The sequence below is a fragment of the Phacochoerus africanus genome, chromosome 10, assembly GCF_016906955.1.
Source record: "Phacochoerus africanus isolate WHEZ1 chromosome 10, ROS_Pafr_v1, whole genome shotgun sequence".
Taxonomy (NCBI): domain Eukaryota; kingdom Metazoa; phylum Chordata; class Mammalia; order Artiodactyla; family Suidae; genus Phacochoerus; species Phacochoerus africanus.
In genome coordinates, this window is record NC_062553.1 from 6,033,773 (window position 1) to 6,053,486 (window position 19,714).

Consider the following 19,714-nt stretch of genomic DNA (forward strand, 5'->3'; position numbering starts at 1 on the left):
AAATTCGTTTTATTTGATCACATCAGTAACAGGAAGTTGCAGCCTTTGAACAATTTAGATCCTATCGATGATAAGGTGGCACTGACAGCCTGGAGGATTCTGGGCACTTGGGGAGAGTCAGCTGGGACACCTCCATTCTCCTAGGTTTGTAAGCCTGGTAGCAGCTCTCAACTTAAACGTGAGCAATTTAATGCAAAAGACTGTCTTCCCACAGAACCCAGTGGACCCAAACACTGCTCTCAAATTGATCACACAGCCAGAAACATCAAGAGCGCTTGGAGACACACACAGACAAGGATTCCTGCCCACCTGGCTTCTCAATTCTAGGCCAGCTTCCTCCCATTCACATCCTTCTTTTCTTTTCTTCCTTCCTTCCTTCTTCCCTCTCTCTCTTTTTGTCTTTTTAGGGCCGTACCCAAGGCATATGGAGGTTTCCGGGCTAGGGGTCAAATCAGAGCTGCCATTGCTGGCCTGCACCACAGCCACAGCAACGCAGGACCCAAGCCACGTCTTCAACCTACACGACAGCTCACGGCAATGCCGGATCCTTAACCCACTGAGCGAGGCCAGGGGTTGAACCTGTGTCCTCACGGATGCTAGTCAGATTCATTTCCACTGAGCCGCGATGGGAACTCCCTGCCTGAGTATGTTCCACCTGCCAGGACCTTCCACTTAACATCCCATGGGGCAAGCTCATTCAAACTCTTCATCACAGGCTACAGGGAGAGAAGAAAACCAAACCAAACGTAGACATGAATCTGATCAACCTTTAAAAGGTAAATAACAAGCTAGGAAAAAATACACTTGCCACAAATCTGATATTCAGTGATATCCTCGGCCTATAAAAATAAGCAAAGAGGAATCCCTGCTCTGGTGCAAAGAGATCGGCAGCACCTTGGGAGCACTGGGACATAGGTTCGATCCCCAGCCCAGCACCGTGGGTTGCTGGCATTGCCACAGCTGTGGCTTAGGTCACAACTGGGGCTTGGATCTGATCCCTGGCCTGGGAATTCCATATGCCCCAGGGCAGCCCACAAAGGAAAAAAATCCCCAAAGGAAAATGATGTACAAATAGCCACTTAATATGTGAAAAGATCTATTAATAAAAGAAAAACAAAAGAACAGAGTCCCGCCTCTCCCCTGCCTTCAACTATCAACTGGGAAATTTTTACCCAAAGGGTGAGTCCAGTTCTTGGTGTCAGTGTTGAAGGCGATGCTCCTGCCCACGGCGGGCGGGAATGTGAAGCGGTGCAGTCTGCCTTTTCTGGGTGGAGCTGGTTTGAAAACACCCATCCTTAAAATGTTTATATCTTTTGACTTAGCAATTCCAGTTCTATAGTTTGCATCAGGAAGGTAGACTTGTGTAGAAAGACAAACATATTTCATTGCATTATGTATGTAATAAAAGGGAGCATTTTTTTCCCTTTTTGGGCCGTACCCATGGCATGTGGCATACGGGGTCAAATCCAAGCCCCAAACTAATGGGGGGGGGTAGTTGCTCAGAAATCTCTGATGTCTCAGCAACGAAGAATAACAACCGCTAAGACTTATGGAGCGCTTTCTAGAAGCCAGGCAGGCATTATATTGAGACTGTGCATGTATTAATACTTTTAATCTTTACCCAACCTTGTAGGCTAAAGAGAGGGTCCCTGGCTTGCCCAAGGCTGAAACAGCTGGTATTGACAGAACCAGTAATGACAGCTGGTTGCAGAGTTTATGTTCTTAACTAGGTTAACTAGGGCTTGGTTGGATTCGAGAGCGGACAATGCTTCTAAGACCACTTGGCTTGGCTTGCGTCTCAGAGCTTTCTTCCTTCCTTTCTTTTTATCTTTCTTTCTTTTCTGTCTTTTTAGGGCTGCCCCCACGGCATATGGAAGTTCCCAGGCTAGAGGTGAAATTAGAGCCATAGCGCTGGCCTACGCCACAGCCACATCAGATCAGAACCACATCCACAACCCAAGCCACAGCTTGCAGCAACTCTGGATCCTTAACCCACCGAGCAAGGCCAGGGATTGAACCTGTATCCTCATGGATACTAGTTGGGTTCTTAACCTGCTGAGCCACAACAGGAACTCCCTTGAAACTTCCTTTCTAGGTAAATCTCTCCATGTGTCTCCATGGCAGCAGCCCCAAGCCCACATTGACCCTAGAGAGGTCTTTCCAGCAGCCCCAGCCTAAGTCCCGGGGACTGACAGGTCATGTGCCCTCCCTGAGAGCAGATTCAGTCTCCTGAGAACACTGCAGGACCACTACCAAAGGGAAAAAAGGTGGTTTCTCAGAAGAGCTGTCAGGTGGACACATGTCTGCCCACACCAGAGACCAGAGTTAATTGTGACTAAGGGTCAAAGTGAAAATCTGGGTAATGGAACCCCAGCTGCACACCTGGTGTTTGCAAGGTGCTGGGGAGCTACTGAGACATGGCTGTAGCTCCCAATCAAATAGGAGAGCTCAAGCCAACGAAAAATTGCAATGAAGAATAATGGAGCCCAAGCAGAGGGAAGTAAGCAGGAGCCAGATCCAGAAGACCTGGCAAACCTAATTAAGTAGCAGTGAATAATAACTACCATGCTTGAATATGTCAGGCACTAGGCTGAACAATCAGCATCCATTTGGAGTTCCCTGGTGGCCTAGTGGCTAAGGACTTGATATTGTCACTGCTGTGGCTTGGGTTTACCCCGTGGCCAGAGAGATTCTACTTGTCAAGAGCATGGCCTAAAAGCCAAAGCAAAAGAGTCAGCATACATTTATCTTCACTCTGGTACCCATTTTATCACAGATGACAAAATGGACACTTAAAACAACAAAATAACTCGCCCAAGGACCCAGAGGGATGGAGCCAGGATTCAATAATCTATAAAAACCTTGAACTTAACCACATTACTAAGAGGAGGCCGGCAAAGGTCACAGTCAAGTTTATTTTCCTCCACGTTGAAAATGAAATTTCTTGGTCAGCCGCAATCGGCTCTCATAGGTCTATAGCATCAAGACACACGGTACACACACTGAAGAACTTATTTCATGGGCCCATCAGTGAGGATGTGGTCATTAAATACTGGATTTTCTCCAACTTGCTTTTAAGTATCATGAATACAGTCTGCAAGTAGTGTATTTTAAATACCAGGGGAAAAAAACCCTGAAAGGAGTTCAGATCCAAATACAAAGGCCCTGAAACCACCAAAGGGGAAATTGATCTGACCCGAACATACTACACATGGAAACTCTGGAATTGCTGCGGTGCTCTTGGGGATATTCAGTTACAAGGGAGACCCAGCACTGACCTTTTTGAAAGGAGACAATCAACAGAAGACTGCATTTGATAGGAGGAGTTCACTTCCTGTTCACAAGGCTTCTAACCCTCTAACCCTGTACAAGAGGGGGGGGGTGGCAAAGACCCCAGTTGGCTTTAAGAGATGAACTCTGGTTCTTTAGGAGTCTGAAAAGAAAAAGAAGAAAACAGAACAGCAAAAAGGAGGTATTGTGTAGAAAGGCCATATGATCCACCCAGCTGTTAATCCTTTGCTCCAAGGGTTTGCTAGAAAGGATGAAGAAATGAAAGAAATAAACCCGTAAAAACTTGACATTCTCTTCTTGAATATTTATTACATGTCTTCTGCAGACATTACATAGAGAAGATATTAAAGAGTGCCTACTAATTCAAATTTTACTTCCTGGCTGGCTTTTCTGGACATCCATCCATGCATTTAAACCACCTCAAACCTTCCCCCAGGTCCCTGTACACCCTAGCTGAATGAAGGGGTGCCCTTTATTCGGTGCTCCCATAACCCCATAGACAGATGTCTTTATGGCACTGGATGGAAATCGTCTCCTTCACTAGATTCTAACTTCCTTTCAGTCCTCAGCATTTTAGCAGGTGCAGCTGCTCAGAAAATGTTTGTTGACCGAATTACCTAAAGGCTTCTGTACATTTATAAACAACTGCTCTATACTGTAGTGAGACTCTGTGGTCATCTTTGGACACGGAGTTCCTCAAGTTCAGTGTCATGTCTTAGCTCACCTCCACTGCCTAGCAAGGTGCCTAACAGCTCCTAGCAGATAGTAGGTGCTCCGCCAACGTTTGAATGGCTAAGCCCCAAATTTCTCAACACATGACACGAGAAGAAGGATGCAGGAGAGTAGTAAATGAAATTAGTGATGGAGGAAAACTTGTGAATTACTTTTTCAGTTTGTGAGTGTCAGTGATGGGAAACGGTGGTTTTCTGGGAAAGTGTAAATTTAGCTTCCCATGGTTCCGGCTGGAGGCAATTACTCACAAGTAGGAAGAAGGGGACAAACACGAACCACATACGGGTGCTTCACATTTAAACCCTAGAACAAGTCCATGAGGCAGGTATGATCCCCATTGTGCAGAAGAGGGGGTAGGCCCAGAGAAGTTTCTTTCTCGCCCGGCCCAGCCTCCCCTGTAGGCTCCTGGGCTTGGCCCAGCAGTCCTTTCCCCTTCCTGGGCTGCCTCCGACCCTTTTAGGTCTAGCTGGGCGATTCCGGAGGAGCGGGAGGAGAAAAGACGCTGGGGTTGAGATGCTCTGGACAGAGGGGAACTAGGGAGGGTTCTGGACTCAGCAAAAGGAACCGAGCGCCACGCAGAGTGGTGTATCCCCGCCCGCGCGCTTTCTCCGGCATCGCTATGCTTGGTCCCTCTGGGCTTCCGTAGTTGGGAACAAACGAGAAAAGTCTAGGAGAGAAAGGATCGAGATATTGAAATTCAAATTCAAATCATGTTTGTGGATTTGCGCACCGACAGTGCGAGGCCAACGCCAACCCACGTTCTCATCCACTAAAACCGCGAAGACAACATAGGCTCCACCCCTCACAGAAGGAACCCGCCCCCCCCCGGGGGAGCCCACGCCGGAAGTGCTGGGGAGCCCACGCCGGAAGTTCCGGTGCGCTCGACGCCACTTCCGCCAAGTTTCTGGGCGGTGCCAAGATGGACGCTTTACGAGCTCGGGAGCAGCTCCGGCGGCGATACCTCTTTCCCCCGGACGCGGAGGTTCCGCTGGATCGCGACAACTACCCCAGGCCGGGTAAGGCGCTCCTTTGGGCGCGCTCCGAATCTCGCCGTGGTTCCCTAAAGCTAGGCGCCCGGAAACGGCCGGCCCAGGGGGCCTTCCATAGTCCTACTCAGGAGGGACTGGGTTTCGTTTTTTCAAGGGTGCCCAGGTAGTTTTGCAAGTCGGGTATTTAGTGTCATAGAAGATTTTTAGAGATAATGTAGCCCTGCGCATCTTTATGTCAGTTGCGCTCCAGGATTCCCAGGAGAGCTGGCCTAACACCTGTTTGGCAATATCCAGTAAAATAAAAAATATTCTCCTGGAGTTCCCGTTGTGGCTCAGCGGGTTAAGAACCCGACTAGTATCCATGAGGATGCGGGTTGGATCCCTGGCCTCGCTCAGTGGGTTAAAATCGCTGCAAGCGGTATGTGTAGGTCGCAGATGTGGCTCGGCTCTGGCGTGGCTGTGGTGTAGGCCGGCACTTGCAGCTCCTATAGGACCCCTGGCCTGGGAACTTCCATGTGCCAGCAGGTGCGGCCCTGAAATGAAAATAAAATTTAAAAATGCCCACCGGTTGTATTTCTAAGAATCTATCAAAGAAACGTACTTTAGCACTACACGAGGATGTGGGTACCAAGTGTTTCATCTTAGCATAACTTGTAATAGTGAACAGTTGGGAACATCCAATTAACCATCAGCGAGGAGCTACTTAAATGCACTTGGATGTCTCCATGCATGACGTAGCAGGTAGACTTTTGTATACCAGTGTGGCTGACTTTCAAGGGAAGGCGCAGAACGAAGCTCGGTATGCCCCCATTTGGGTACAAACCTGGTAACATGTGATGTGTGTTCATCTGTAGATGCATAGAATATGCAAGAATTCAGTAGAAGTTGATACTGGGAGTTGCTTGGGGGCTGGGGAACTGGGGTTAATATAGCAGAGATTTCATCTTAGGTCTTTTTGTCCTGTATGTTGTAAACCTTGTATGTTTATTACCTTGAAAAGATAAACATGGAAAACATCATGCCTCGGCATTCTGGTTCATGCATTTTGATAGTGTCTCTGAGAATCTGTTTTATGAATAAGCTTCCCAGGAATTCTGGTGATCCGCTAACGGCCAGAAACCTCAGATGCATGCCAGTGGTTCTCACAGGAGCTGAGAGTGTGTCACATACCTGGGGCACTTGTTAGGCCTCATTTGACACAACCCCAAGCCACCTGTTGTTTCAGAGCTGGTCCCAAATGGACAGAATTTGACGTGTCCGTCATCTGCTTAGACAGTACTCTGTGGGGATTGGACCTCCAGGGTGCTGTTTCCACTTTTGAGCTGCCTCAAAAGGTTGTGCTTGTTTAAAATAATTACAGTACGTGGTTGTGAGTAATATTTTTTGGAAAATCACAAGTCCATTTTGGGTTCTAATATATGCCACTTGCATTTTTCTTAATTAACAGGGTTTTTAGTCACTTTCCTAGGCTCTATATGAAACATAACATAAAGTCCCCTACACTACCAAGATAGCATTATTTTTCCCAAAAGAGTATATAAATAAGTTTGATTCCAAAATTCATTTAAGGGGAAAAAAAAAGTTGACTGTAGTGAACATATATTTATCAGACTCCTATTAATTATTGCTAAAAATAAGAACCGATTTTGATGTTTTTACAGACGTTGGTACCATAATGGGAGAGAATCTAGTTCTTACAAAGCCCTAGGGGCAGTTCCTTTTGTTCATGGTTCAGCAGAAACAAATCCGACTAGTATCCATGAGGATGTGGGTTCCATCCCTGGCCCTGCTCAGTGGGTTAGGGATCTGGCGTTGCCTTGAGCTGTGGTGTAGGTTGCAGATGCAGCTCACATCCTACGTGGCTGTGGCTGTGGCATAGCCAGCAGCTGTAGCTCCAGTTTTGCCCCCTAGCCTGGGAACTTCCATATGCCCCAAGTGTGGCCCTAAAAAGCAAAAAAAAAAAAAAGCCCCGGGAAGTGATTAGGTTTAATTTTTCCTATGAAGATAATGGTTTCTTGATAAGTCGAACTCTCCCTTGTTTGCAGAAACCTCTTCAGCTGTTGAGAAAAAGGAGAAACCTCTTCCAAGACTCAATATCCATTCTGGATTCTGGATTTTGGCGTGCATTGTTGTGACCTACTATGTTGATTTCTTTAAAACCGTTAAAGAAAACTTTCACACCAGTAGGTAAGGAAACTTGCTTCATAAATCACACACTTATTTTTCATGTTGCATTTTGCCACTTGGGTTCTTCAGATGCTTAGTAAGCACCTGCTTTCTGTTAGGCTCGGTGTTGGAGGTGCTAGTGATACAAGGTTGGAGGGAGTGCGTGTCTGGGCACGTACAGCTGTGGGTGAGACTGGAGGTGGTTTCCGTGGGGCTTTGCAGCGGGCTGTTTTGTAGGATGAGGATGATAGTGAATTTTAAAAGATCCTAATCCGTTTGTAAAACATGGGGAGAGCATGGCTGACCGAAGGTCTTTAAGAAGGTAATGTTCAGGAGCCCTGGGAGGAGGGCCTCTGAATTGTGGTGGGTGGGTATCCGGTCTCAGAGAGTGGCTACAGCTGATTAGGTAACTGCCGGTACAGGCCACGAGGCTGAATTAGAGTTGAGGTCATTGGTGGGAGGGGCCAGGAGCTTTGAGGCAGGATGTCAGACAGTCCATCATTCGTGAGCATTGAAATCCTTTAGTATAGTCTCGGGAGTTGACACGGAGGGGACACTTCAGAGTCCTCACTGAGCATTGGAGAGTGTCCGGAGGCCCCCAGGTAACAGGAGGAGGAGGGGTTGCTGAGCCTTGGACTTGGTGTCTCCTGGGGTGGTTTGTTTCCAGTGAGGGTGTGATAGTTTGGAAGTACCAGCGGGGTTAGAGAGGTGCAGCCGGGGCTGTTTGATGCGGTGTGGGGGTGGGGTGGGATACAGTTTCTCCTCTTTGAGGGGGCCTTCAGGAGGGGCTGCTGCTGGAGGGGTGCCTGAGGAGCCGGGGGAGCAGGCATTTGGGGAGCAGGCGTCGGGGGGGGGGGGGGTTATGTAAACTGTGGGAGGAAGGACACTTGTTCATCTTCTGGCCCTTCCCCGGGGTGGGTGGGTGGGGGTGCACCCCTCCTGATTGGGTTTGGGATGGACAACCAGACATGGAGCTCAGCACCTTCTCCCTTTTGGGAGCCAGCTGCGCACACAGATTCTGGGCTGCTCTTCTGTGCTGTCATTCTGTGGGGCAACCCTGACATGAGAAAGGCCTCGAGGTTTTCCCTGGGACTTAAAACCTGGCGGGTAAGTCCGCCTGTTTCTGGCTCCCAGGCCAAGGAAGCACTTTGTCACGGTTCACCAAAGCTGCCTTCTTTCCAGAGCCCCGTCAGTGGGAAAGCTGGCGCTTGCTCTTCATCAGCCTGACTGCTTTGTCTCCACCACCAGTTGCTCTAGCACTTGGGCTGGGAGGAGCGGGCACGATGATGAGACACTGCCAGCAGCCACTGCCCCTTGGTTCATTAACTGTTTCCTACGAGCCTGAGATGTATTCAGTTACGGTGACAGAAGAACAAGGCGGCCCGCGTTAGGCTGTGAGGGATGACTGGGTCACGTGGTGCCACCTGGTGTGGCCCAACCTCGGGAGGTAGACCTTTTTGAGGTTTTAGTAGAATGAGAGGATTTGTCTATTTGTGTCCTTATAGATCCTTAAATATATGAACACTAAGTGTTCCTTTTATTATTTTTTGGCCATGCCTGCGGCATGTGTAAGTTCCCGGGCCAGCGATTGAACTCTCACCACAGCAGCAACTCAGGCCACTATAGTGACAATGCCAGATCCTTAACCCACTGTGTCACAAGAGAACTCCTTTAAGTATTTCTCTTTTTTCCCCCATTTTTTTCTTTTAGGGCCACACCCAGAGCATATGCAAGTTCCCAGGCTAGGGGTCCAATTGGAGCTGCAGCTGCCAGCCTGCATCACAGCCACAGCAACACGGGGTCCTAGCTGTGGTGGAGGTCGCAGACATGGCTTGGATCCCGTGTGACTGTGGCTGTGGCTGTGGCATAGGGCAGCTACCAATTCGACCCCTAGCCTGGGAACTTCCATACGCCGTGGGTGTGGCCCTGAAAGGCAAACAACAACAACAACAACCAGAAAGCTGCTGTCTTTCTGTATTTTAAAGAAGATACCTTGCTGTAACCAGGGTTCTGTTTTGGTTAGTTTATGAAAGAAGGTATGTGCGTGTGTACCTCCAGGCTTACTTTTCATCCTTCCACGTGTTGTTTTCATCTTACCCATCTTCTATTGGATTGAGACTTTCTGAGCTGGAATCGAGTAACTGCGTCCTCCGGGCCCCTTCCCCAGTTGATGGTCTTCTTAGAAATAGATTTTCAGTCTATTAATGAAAACTTTTTAAGATACTATCTGTTGATTTGCTAAGTGCTCTCCATCAATACTATTGCTTTTAAATGATTTTAATTTTTTTGTTTGTTTTTGGCCATGCTTATGGTATGCAGAAGTTCCCAGACCAGGGATTGAACCCAAGCCATAGCAGTGACAGCACTGGATCCTTAACTGCTAGGCCACCAGGGAGCTCCAAACCACTTTCATTTCTTTGCTTAACCGTCACTGAATTTCGAGGCCAGCTTCAGGTAACTGAAGCGCCTCTGTAAGTAGTTTATATTGTCTAAACCTAAGGGATATGCTGCAGACAGTCTGGAGCAAAATTGGAAATAAGGTCTGTTTAAAGATAGGCTTAGAGGAAGTCCCTGGTGGCTCAGTGGGTTAAGGATCCAGAGTTGTCACTGCCATGGCTCAGGTCACTGCTCTGGCAATGGGTTCAGTCCCTGGCCTGGGAACATCAACATTTTGCAGGGTGGCAGAAAAGAAAGAAAAAAAATAGGCTTAGAAATTCTGATCCAGTAAGTTAAGATGCCTCCTTTTTATTTTTTATGTTTTTGGCCGTGCCTGCGGCATGTGGAAATTCCCAGGTCAGGGATCGAACCCATGCTTCAGTTGGGACCTGCACCACAGCTGTGGTAATGCTGGATCCTTAACCTGCTGTGCCGCAAGGGAACTTCCTAAGATGCCTTCTTAGTAGCCAGGAAATGAGTACAGACCACGAAAAACCCACCAGTCCACTCTATGTTATAGTACAGGTCTTACAATTCAAATCACCTGTATTCAAAGAGCGTTCTCGTTGTGGCGCGGCGGAAACGAATCCAACTCGTATCCATGAGGATGCAGGTTTGCTCCCTGGCCTCACTCAGTGGGTCTGGGATCTGGCGTTGCTGTGAGCTGTGGTGTAGGTCTCAGATGTGGCTTGGATCCCATGTTGCTGTGGCTGTGGTGTAGGCCAGCAGCTACAGCTCCGATTTGACCCCTAGCCTGGGAACTTCCGTATGCTGCAGATGAGCCCCTGAAAAGAAAAAAAGAAAAAGAAAAAAAAAATATAGAAAACTTGTGTCAGATATGTGTGCTGTCAAGAAATGGGATCACTGCCTTTGGTAAGCCATGAGCTGTATAAGCCTGTATCACTTTTAAGATGCAGCAAAAAAGATTATTTGCTCTTAGGCTTCAGAAAGGATGCGCAAGAGGATAATAGAAGGATATTATTTCTGTCTCTACAGCTGGTTCCTCTTTGGCGGTGCCTTGTTACTTGTTAGCTTATCAATTGCATTCTACTGCATATTCTATCTGGAGTGGTATCGAGGAATCGAAGATTATGATATCAAATATCCAACGTTGATACCTGTGACAACTGCTACTTTTATTGTAGCAGGAATTTGGTAAGTTCACTTTGGAATGACTAATGGAAATGAAAAGTTTTTTTGATTGGGTGATGATGTACATGGTACAGAATTCAAAAGAAAAAAGGGAATAATGGGAAATACTCACCTTCATTTCCCTTTCAGTAGTATTTTTCTCTCTTTACTTATGTATTTATTTAAAATACAAGTGGAGTTCCCGTTGTGGCGCAGTGGAAGAGAATCTAACTAAGAACCATGAGGTTGTGGTTTCGATTCCTGGCCTCGCTCAGTGGGTTAAGGATCTGGCGTTGCCGTGAGCTGTGGTGTAGGTCGCAGACTCGGCTTGGATCTGGGGTTGCTGTGGCTCTGGCGTAGGTCGGTGGCTACAGCTCCAATTGGACCCCTCGCCTGGGAACCTCCACATGCTGCGGGAGCAGCCCTAGAAAAGGCAAAAAAATAAAAACAAAAACAAAACAAAACAGAGTCCCGTGGTTTGGAATTCTGTATTGGTGCATGTGGACGTGCCTTGTTTTTTTTTCACAGTTAAGTCATTATCACTACGTGAACTAACCCTGATTGATTAACCAGCTCCCAGTTTGTATTCTTTTGCACTTATAGATAATGCCACAGTCAATATCCTTTTTTGTAACTGATTGGTTCTCAATGGAAAAAAAAGGATTTTTTTAATGTTTATAAAAATATGCTTGCTTACTAAAGAAAAATCTGTAAATTACAGAAAAACAAAAAATAAATCCCATGATTCTGCCAATTGGAGAGAAAACTACACTGAACATTGTGTATGGCCTTTTGGGGTTTTTTCCTTCTCTTTATAGTAATTGAATTTTGATTTTGGGAAAACCACCCATCTTTGTGCATATTCAGACTTTAAATGTATTTTTTTTATGATTTATTTTCTGTAATTGAAGTTTATAGGTGTTTGACCTACGTTATGTTATGTTGCGATGTGATTATTATTATTATTATTTTTTGGCTGTGCCTGTGTCATGTGGAAGTTCCTGGGCCAGGGATTGAACCTGTACCATAGCAGCAATCCAAGTCACTGCAGTGACAATGCTGGATCCTTAACCCACTGAGCAGGGCCAGGGATCAAACCTGCATCCTCACGGATACTAGTTGGTTCATTACTGCTGAGCCACAACGGGAACTCCTGAAAAACTTTTTAAATTGACTATAATTTTCTTTTATTAATTTCTGCTCTTATAGATCAGTCTCTAAAACTCATTTGCACTTAGAAAGCGTTTTATTTTTACCTTGGTGATAGGAAGTGTTTTTCTCAATGGAAAATTTAATAGTGGTGTATAAATTATGACTTTTTTCATTCTGTTTCTAACAGAGAAATGCTTTTAACCGTCTTCCCCCCCCCCACTGTGATAGTTTGGTGGTGTGTGAGGTTGTAAAAGCAGAATCTTGTCATTTTATTTCGTGTTCCTCTACGGACACTAACTTTAAGAGACTGAAGTCTCTCTTAAGCCATGCCAGCTCTCATTAGCAGAGTATGCGTGATTCCAGTTCCAGGTTCTCTGTGAAGAGTTTGTGATATTTCCAATATTGGCCAAATCACGTATCTGAGAAGCATGGTGTATGTGTAGAAAGTCGCTGGCCGAATGAACTTTCCAAAGTGGGTAAAAAGTGCGTCTTTCGAGTCTAGATTCTGCAGCGGAAAATATCTATACAGAGTACAGCTGTAGTTGTCAACTGTGTGGGGCTTTTTTGTCTTTTTCTTTTCAGCTTCAATGCTGCCCTCTGGCACGTGTGGTCGTTTTTCACCCCACTGCTGCTCTTTACCCAGTTTATGGGGGTTGTGATGCTGATCTCACTCCTCGGATGATTGCTGAAGGTAAGGGCTGGAATGGCGTTTCCGCTGATGAACTCATTTGGAAAAGTCTTTCCTGACAGTTTTCAGCAGTAACAGACTATGTGAATTATTTCAGTCGTGTTTATACCAGAGCTGTTCATCCACTGAACGCAGAGCTAAAAGGGCCTGTAGCCCTCCCCTTCTGCATAATTTAGTTCTAAATGCTCTTTAGAGAAGGTACGCTACCCTTCCAAGATCTCGTGAAGATAGTACTTGTAGCTTCCAGTGGAGATAAGTTCATATGGAAGTCTCTTTTCTTTCTTCTGTTTTTTTTAATGGTCGTATCTGCAGCATATGGAAGTTCTCAGGCCAGGGACTGAATCTAAATCATAGCTGCAACCTATGCTGTAGCAAATCTGGATCCGTTAACCCAGGGTGCTGGGCTGGGGATTGAACCCGAGCCTCCACATTCACCTGAGCTGCTGCAGTTGGAGTCTTAATCCACTGCACCAAAGCAGGAACTCCTAGTCTCTTCTCTTCTCTTTCTTTTTTTTAAATAAGATTTTTATTTTTTCTATTAGAGTTGATTTCTAGTCTTTTCTGTTGTGGTCACCTTCCATCACCATCTGTACAGATGACTATTGGTTCTAGTTAATGGGAATATGGGAAGTGTGGGCAGTTTTACCTGACTGAGGGGGAAAAAAACCCCTGCTGTTTTCTCACTGTCCTGGCTGCTTCATAAAAGTTTGATAGAGGGCGGAGTTCCCATCGTGGCACAGTGGTTAACAAATCTGACTAGGAACCATGAGGTTGCAGGTTCAGTCCTTGGCCTTGCTCAGGGGGTTAAGGATCCGGCGTTGCCGTGAGCTGTGGTGTAGGTTGCAGACGCGGCTCAGATCCCACACTGCTGTGGCTGTGGTGTAGGCTGGCGGCTACAGCTCCGATTCGACCCCTAGCTTGGGAACCTCCATATGCCACGGGAGCTGCTCTAGAAAAGGCAAAAAGAAAAAGAAAAAAAAATTGATGGAGGGCAGATCAGCCTTTTCCTTCCATGTCATTGTAGAGTTTCTGCCCCCAGGGCCCACTGTGTCCCTGGGCCCGCTGCCTTCACAGTGGGCTCTGATTGCTAATTGTCAGAAACTTCTCTTGCTAAATACGCAGAGAGAGCACTCAGTCTCCATGCCTAGGGACATGACGAACAAGACAGACGGCTCCTTCCTCCATGCTGCGGACATTAGAACTCGGAGGAAATTACTCCCTATGTCAGTTCACATGGGTGAAAACCGAGGCCTCGGGAAGTCAAAGTGAAAACACTCAATTACTGGGGAGCAAAAGAAAACTCACATTTCAGCCCACGGACAGCATAGTCTGCCTTTGGCGTTTAAAGGAAAGTCCCTGTACCCCGGCGAAGAAGCGGAGTGAGCTCACCGTTGCCAGTCTGACAGCAGAGCCAGCACCCACATGCTGGTGTGTGGGGTCAGGCCCGCCTGCTGTTCCACATCTGGGACCGTTTGGGACCCTCACAGCCCACCCTCGGTTCCTGTTGACACGTGCCCCTGAGAACGTCCCCTCACCTGACCCTGTCACCTTTAAATCTTTGGCTGCTCGGTATTGAGTTTGCACATGTGTTCAGGAGCTTTCGACTTACTGCCGACGTCGGTTTATAATTGCTAACCGAGAGCCAGGTAGCATCGTGGGCATGTGGGTTGAGCTGTGCATGTTCGTATTAAATCCAATGGTTTAAGGTAGACTGTCTCCCTTGGGTTCTCTTTCAGGACTAAGGGCCTATCAGTTGAAAGTGAGTGACTACTGTCCTGCGAGCTGAAAGTACCACACAGAATGGAAACGCTACAGTGTGTTTTTGCGTCTATGAAATGAGTGGGTTCCTTGGAAAAAAATGGAACTTTTATAGCTCGGTGGTTGAAATCAGAATAAATTATATTTCATTTGCCTGTTGCTGAACTCAAGTGATTATTGAAATTTTCAGATTCAAAACAGAAGACAGAAATAACTAATTTACAGTGTTAATCTGTTTGGATCATTGGAGAAACTATTGGTGTAAGAATGTAAAGAAATTTTCATTATGGTTGCATAGTGTCTGCCCAGTATTGTAGAGAAATTGTTCACTCTGTCATTTATGAGATAGCAGTTCCTTGTGTAAGATGACCAGGCGTGTATATAGAGGGGTGATGGTGTCATGTGCCTTTAACCAAGCCTCAGCAATGACGATATGATTTCATTTTTATAGTAGTTTTATTAGGAGGACCAATTGAAAGGATTTTGTGTTTTCCCATCACTTGAGATTTTATCACTGTGTGCATTATTGGGTTTTTAGCATTTGTTTAACATATGAACTTTTAATCATTGTAAGTATGTGTAATTTTTTCTTAATATTTAAATAAAGTATTTTTTATAACTTTCTCGTGGGTTTTGTTAATACAGACTTGGAACGGTTTCTGTTTTCAACTGTTAGCACTTTAACTGCAGAAATAAAGCTTTTTAGGGAAGGCTGCTCTGCTTTTCAAAGACCTCTGAAAGACAGTATTCACACCTTCGGATGCAAATATGTTTACATTAAACCTAAACAGCACGGGCCTTGTGACATTTTAAGCACCTTAAGGAGGTTTTTGCCCTCCCACCCCAAGGGACTTCAGGCTCAGGCGTGAGCTCCTGTCATCGCCTGTGGCTGGCTGGGATCAGACCCTGCCCTTTACTGCAACAGTCATTGATTTCCACCCTGAGTGGTGGTTGTGTAAGGCGGGAGCAGCGTCTGTGTGTGGGTGATAGGAGTGGTGTGTATGCGATGCCTATTGCAGTGTCTGGCACACAGTAGGTGCCCACTCAATGCATGGTAATGGAGAGGGAGTGAGAGACAAAGTAGATCGAAGAGCAGGAGTGGGAAGAGGCAGGCATGATCAGTAAATGGAGTCAAGCCCAGTTTGTGTAGTCCTTTAAGGGGCATCGTAGAGCGTTGTGGTCGGAAAAGATGCTTGATACAGTTTCGGTTTTCTTAAATTTACCGAGGCTTGATTTCTGGCCCAGAATACAGTCTAGACTTGAGAATGTTCTGTGTGCACTCTGGAAGAAGTGCTGCTTCACCCTTGAATCCCATTCTTTCTGGCAGATCCAGGGCTTGCCCAACCCTCCCCCTACCCCGGGGCAGCCCTTCAGCCAGGGGCTGCTGGCTGCATCTCCCCACTGGGACATGAGCTCCTGAAAGGTAGGGCTGAGTCCAAGATGGATACTCTCCAGCTTCCCCGTGAGTTAAATACTTGTCCATTGAGTGTGTCTCCACCAGAAGGTCAGGTCCCGAGGGCAGTCCTTCACAGCTGAAGGTGCCTAGAGCAGAGTCTGGCAACAACTCCGTGTAGAATAAAGGAGTGTCAACCACATACATAAATGAATCAAGTGAAAATGAGAATGATGGCAAGACAAGAGCCCCAGCTTGACTTCCTGCCACCCCTGGGCTCCCCAGCAGCTAGGACCCCCTGGCAGGCAGAACCAGCTATGTAATTTGCTGGATCCACCGCAAAATGAAAATGTGGGCCCCTCCCTTGTTCGAAAATTCAGAGTTGTATGTGATTCCAGCTGTGGTTCAACAGGATCAGAGGCATCTTGGGAACTCTGGGACACAGGTTCCATCCCTGGCGCAGAGGGGGTTAAGGGTCTGCCATTGCCACAGCCTCTGGCTTGGGTTGAAACTGCAGCTGGGATCTGATCCATGGCCTGGGAACTCCATATGCCTCGGGGAAGCCAAAAAAGGGGAATAAAATTAAGACTTTCTTAGGCAACAGCAGGACATTAAACAAGAGGGTAGAGGGTGTCTCCTGGCCACCCAGCCCTCTGTTACTGCGCACGTGGCTCCTCGCCCTGAGGTCTGACTGCCCTGGCTCCATCCACCAGCAGTTGGCTCCTAGCTCCCTGCTCCAGCCAGGATCTCAACCAGGACCTCCCCTTAGCAGCATCTAAGAAGGGCGCCCTGGGGAGATCCCCGCGGGGCTCAGGGTAAGGAACCCGACTGGTGCCCATGAGGGTGCGGCTTCCTCCCTGGCCTGGCTTACTGGTTAAGGATCCTGAGTTGTCCTAGGCTGTGGCCTTAGGTCAGAGATGCTGGGATCCCACATGGTGTAGGCTGGTAGTTGCAGCTGTGATTTGACCCCCTAGACCAGGAGCTTTCAAATGCGACACCTGTGGCCTTAAAAAGCAAAAACAAAACCAAAAAAACAGGGGCCACCCTGGGTAATACCCTTGTGGACACCCTGGCAGACTGGGTGGGGGTTGGGCTGAGGGAGGGTCTCCGGGCAGCCTGCAGCCCCAGTTCTGAGTCTAAAAGCAGCCCCTCATTTTCCTGGACGAGGGAGAGAGGATTTCTTTTTTGGAAAGTGGATCCTGTCTTATCCGCATCCGGCATCTCCTGGCAGACAGACAGGTACATCCAGAGGGACAAACAGACAAAAAAGACACCTTGTCCCCCTATTCATAGATCTAGGGACAAGCGCTGCCACTCCCTCCCATCCTCTCCGCCCTAACCGGACACCCCCGAAGACTGACAACCAGTCAGCTACAGAGACCTGCACAGGGAAAACAGACCACAGAAATACGCAGGGACGAGGACAGGCAGACAGACTCATGCACGGTGACACTTGCAGGCTCACCTAGACCTGGGTCTGAGACCGAGCAGCGCAGGGGCATTAGGGCTGCGCCCGCACCCGGCGGAACCCCCGGCGCCCTGCCCCACCGCGGCCACTCCCCTTCGCCGGCGACTCCCCTCGTCTCCCACCCCAACTCCGCGAGCCGGCGGGAGGCACCTGTGGCCTGGGCAGGGCTGGCATCGGCTCAGGGGACAGAGCAGAGAACAGCGGGCGGGTCCGGACAAGGGCAGAGGGAGGACGTGCGGGCGTCGGGGCAACGTTGACTCCCGGCGGAGGCATCAGGGGCGGGGAGCGGCCCGCGTGGGTCAAGAGTGGGAGCGAGGGTGGCCCCTGGCATTGGGGAGTGAGGGGGAAGTGAGCAGTGTGTACTGGAGAGCACCGGGTCAGCTCGGGTCAGCGGGCAGGGCGCGGTGGTAAGTGGATCGGGTGGGTACCTTGACCCAGGGCAGGGGGCAGAAGTTGGGAGATCCGGTGTCCCGGGGTGATCAGGGCAGGGGGCCGATCGGCAGAAGACATCGGGGCTAGGGCAGGGGACGGGGCAGCGGGGCCCGGGTTGCAGCTACTCTGGGGACTAGACTTAGGGTCCCTCAGCGATGCCCGCTGGCCCGGGGGCACCTTCTTCTTCCCAGGCGGCCCGGAGCGCCCCAGAGCGGGACACGTCGGGGCCCGCGGCCTGCCCGCCGCCGCCGCCGCCGCCGCAGCTCCCAGCCCCGGGGCCCCCGGAGTCCCCCGCCCCTCGGCGGGGCGCCGTCCGCTCCAGCTTCCCGCAGAAGCTGGCCGAGGCGCTGAGCAGCCAGTACGGCCTGAACGTGTTCGTGGCGGGGCTGCTGTTCCTGCTGGCCTGGGCCGTGCACGCCTCGGGCGTGGGCAAGAGGGACCTGCTGTGCTTCCTCACGGCGCTGATGCTGCTGCAGCTGCTGTGGATGCTGTGGTACGTGGGCCGCAGCTCCGCGCACCGCCGCCTCATCCGCCACAAGGACACTTACGCCGGCGCGCACTGGCTCCGCGGTGAGTCTCCGAAGCCGCGGGCGAGTCACCGCGAACCTCGCCTGCTCGCCCGCTCGCTGCAGCCCCGCAGCAGCTCTGCGCCCTCTCCTCCTTCGGCTTTTCCCTGTCGTCTTTGCTGCCTCCGTGGTCCTGTACATCTTTCCTGGCTTCCCCACCTCCCGCCTTTCCTTCTCTCTTTTTCTCTGTTAAGCCTGGATTATGGTCTTGGTCTCTTCTAGAGCTGCCCTTACACGAAGCTGTTGACAGTCTTCATTGGCTTTAAGCCCTGCCGTGGTTCCACCGACCCGGTGATGGAGGCCACGCTCCCTGTCCTGGTATTCAAGGACTTCTAAGATCTGGTCTCGGAAGGCCTGTTTCGTTTTAGCCTCTCATTCTGTGCTCCATCTCAAAGGCTTTTAGTTCCCAGCACAGTATTTCCTGTTTCTGTGCCTTTGCACTTGCTGTTCCCTCCTAGAAAGCCTCTTGCCTGCCTTGCTTTCCAAGACAAGGCTCAGGCCCCACCTCTCCTCCCCAGTGATGCCTTTCAGACCCCCTCTCGCCCCCTTTGTGGCTCTGACTACACTCCTTCCCCCCCTCACTGTCCCCTGGGTAGGCACTGTTCTTCTTGTTGACACTTCTGTCCCCTCCACCAGGCTGGGGGAGCTCTTTCATGCTCAGCTCATAGTCCTAGAGCCAAACCAGGGTCTGGCATAGAGTGGGTGCCAAGAAAATGCAGTTGGGATGAATGACGTAGTGAATGAGTGGATAAATGTTCAGACAGTGGGGAACAGAATCACTTGCTAGGTACTCACAGCACATTGACTGAAAGTGTCAAGATAGGAATCCTTCCCTCCTCAAGGACCTTAAACTTTTTTTTTTTTTGTCTTTTTAGGGCCATACCCGAGACATATGGAGGTTCCCAGGCTAGGGGTTGAATAGGAGCTGTAGCTGCCAGCCTGCACCACAGCCACAGCAACTCAGGATCCAAGCCAAGCATGCTGACTTACACTACAGCTCACGGCAACACTGGATCCTTAACCAACTGAGCGAAGCCAGGGATCCTGAGTCCTCGTAGATACTAGTCTGGTTCATTACCGCTGTGCCAGGATGGGAACTCCAGGGAACTTAAACTCTTGAAAGGGAAACAGACATGATACAGGTCAAAGGGACGAGGTGGTGGGGACTCTGATCATGGGGAAAGCCAGGTCTGAGATCCATTCAGGGGAGGGGCTGGGTATATTTCACTCACATGGTCCAGATGTATCACACATCTCTGCTTGAATTCTCATGTTCGATCTGAATTTAGGTCTCTCTTAGAGTGTGGCCGTCACTTTCCTGGCATGATCTTGGGCCAGGATATCTTCCCACCCCCTAGTTTCAGCAGGTGTAGAGTGGGACTCCCACACTTGGCAGGACCAGTGACTGCTGGCACGGGGGTGGGGGGGGGGTGTCCACATTCCCTTCCAAAGTCTGGCCCCAATGCCACTTTCTCCACCCGCCTGGCAGGAATTACTCCTCACCCCCACGGG

The 19,714-nt window shown here is 49.0% G+C and overlaps 2 protein-coding genes across 5 annotated transcripts in view; both read left to right on the forward strand.

The window, feature by feature from the left end:
• Nucleotides 1-4,923: 4,923 nt before the first annotated feature.
• TMEM128 (transmembrane protein 128) lies at nucleotides 4,924-14,966 on the forward strand. 4 transcript variants are annotated; one of them, XR_007137543.1, is made up of 6 exons: nucleotides 4,924-5,039; nucleotides 7,058-7,199; nucleotides 10,611-10,769; nucleotides 12,480-12,588; nucleotides 13,708-14,231; nucleotides 14,322-14,966. XR_007137543.1 is itself a non-coding variant. In XM_047799139.1 (5 exons), the coding sequence occupies exons 1-4, from the start codon at nucleotides 4,943-4,945 to the stop codon at nucleotides 12,577-12,579; spliced, it is 498 nt and encodes a 165-aa protein (XP_047655095.1). In that variant the 5' UTR covers nucleotides 4,924-4,942; the 3' UTR covers nucleotides 12,580-12,588; nucleotides 13,708-14,966. The 4 variants fall into 4 exon arrangements, 3 of the variants coding, with proteins under 3 accessions (XP_047655095.1, XP_047655094.1, XP_047655096.1); XM_047799139.1 differs by having other exon boundaries at nucleotides 13,708-14,966; XM_047799138.1 differs by lacking the exon at nucleotides 13,708-14,231.
• A 2,825-nt stretch (nucleotides 14,967-17,791) lies between these two features.
• The window catches only part of OTOP1 (otopetrin 1), a 35,902-nt gene continuing 33,979 nt past the window's right edge, over nucleotides 17,792-19,714 (forward strand). Inside the window, exon 1 of the mRNA XM_047798796.1 lies at nucleotides 17,792-18,206. Coding sequence (XP_047654752.1) covers nucleotides 17,792-18,206 — 415 coding nt within the window. The remainder of the gene's footprint in view (nucleotides 18,207-19,714) is intronic.

What these genes read in the sequence shown, in the direction of transcription:
- TMEM128 (XM_047799139.1), top strand. Translation starts at nt 4,943, where the DNA reads ATGGACGCTTTACGAGCTCGGGAGCAGCTCCGGCGGCGATACCTCTTT. An exon ending in CGACAACTACCCCAGGCCGG is followed by an intron (nt 5,040 to 7,057) that starts GTAAGGCGCTCC and finishes CCTTGTTTGCAG; the next exon opens with AAACCTCTTCAGCTGTTGAG. An exon ending in TTTATTGTAGCAGGAATTTG is followed by an intron (nt 10,770 to 12,479) that starts GTAAGTTCACTT and finishes TTTTCTTTTCAG; the next exon opens with CTTCAATGCTGCCCTCTGGC.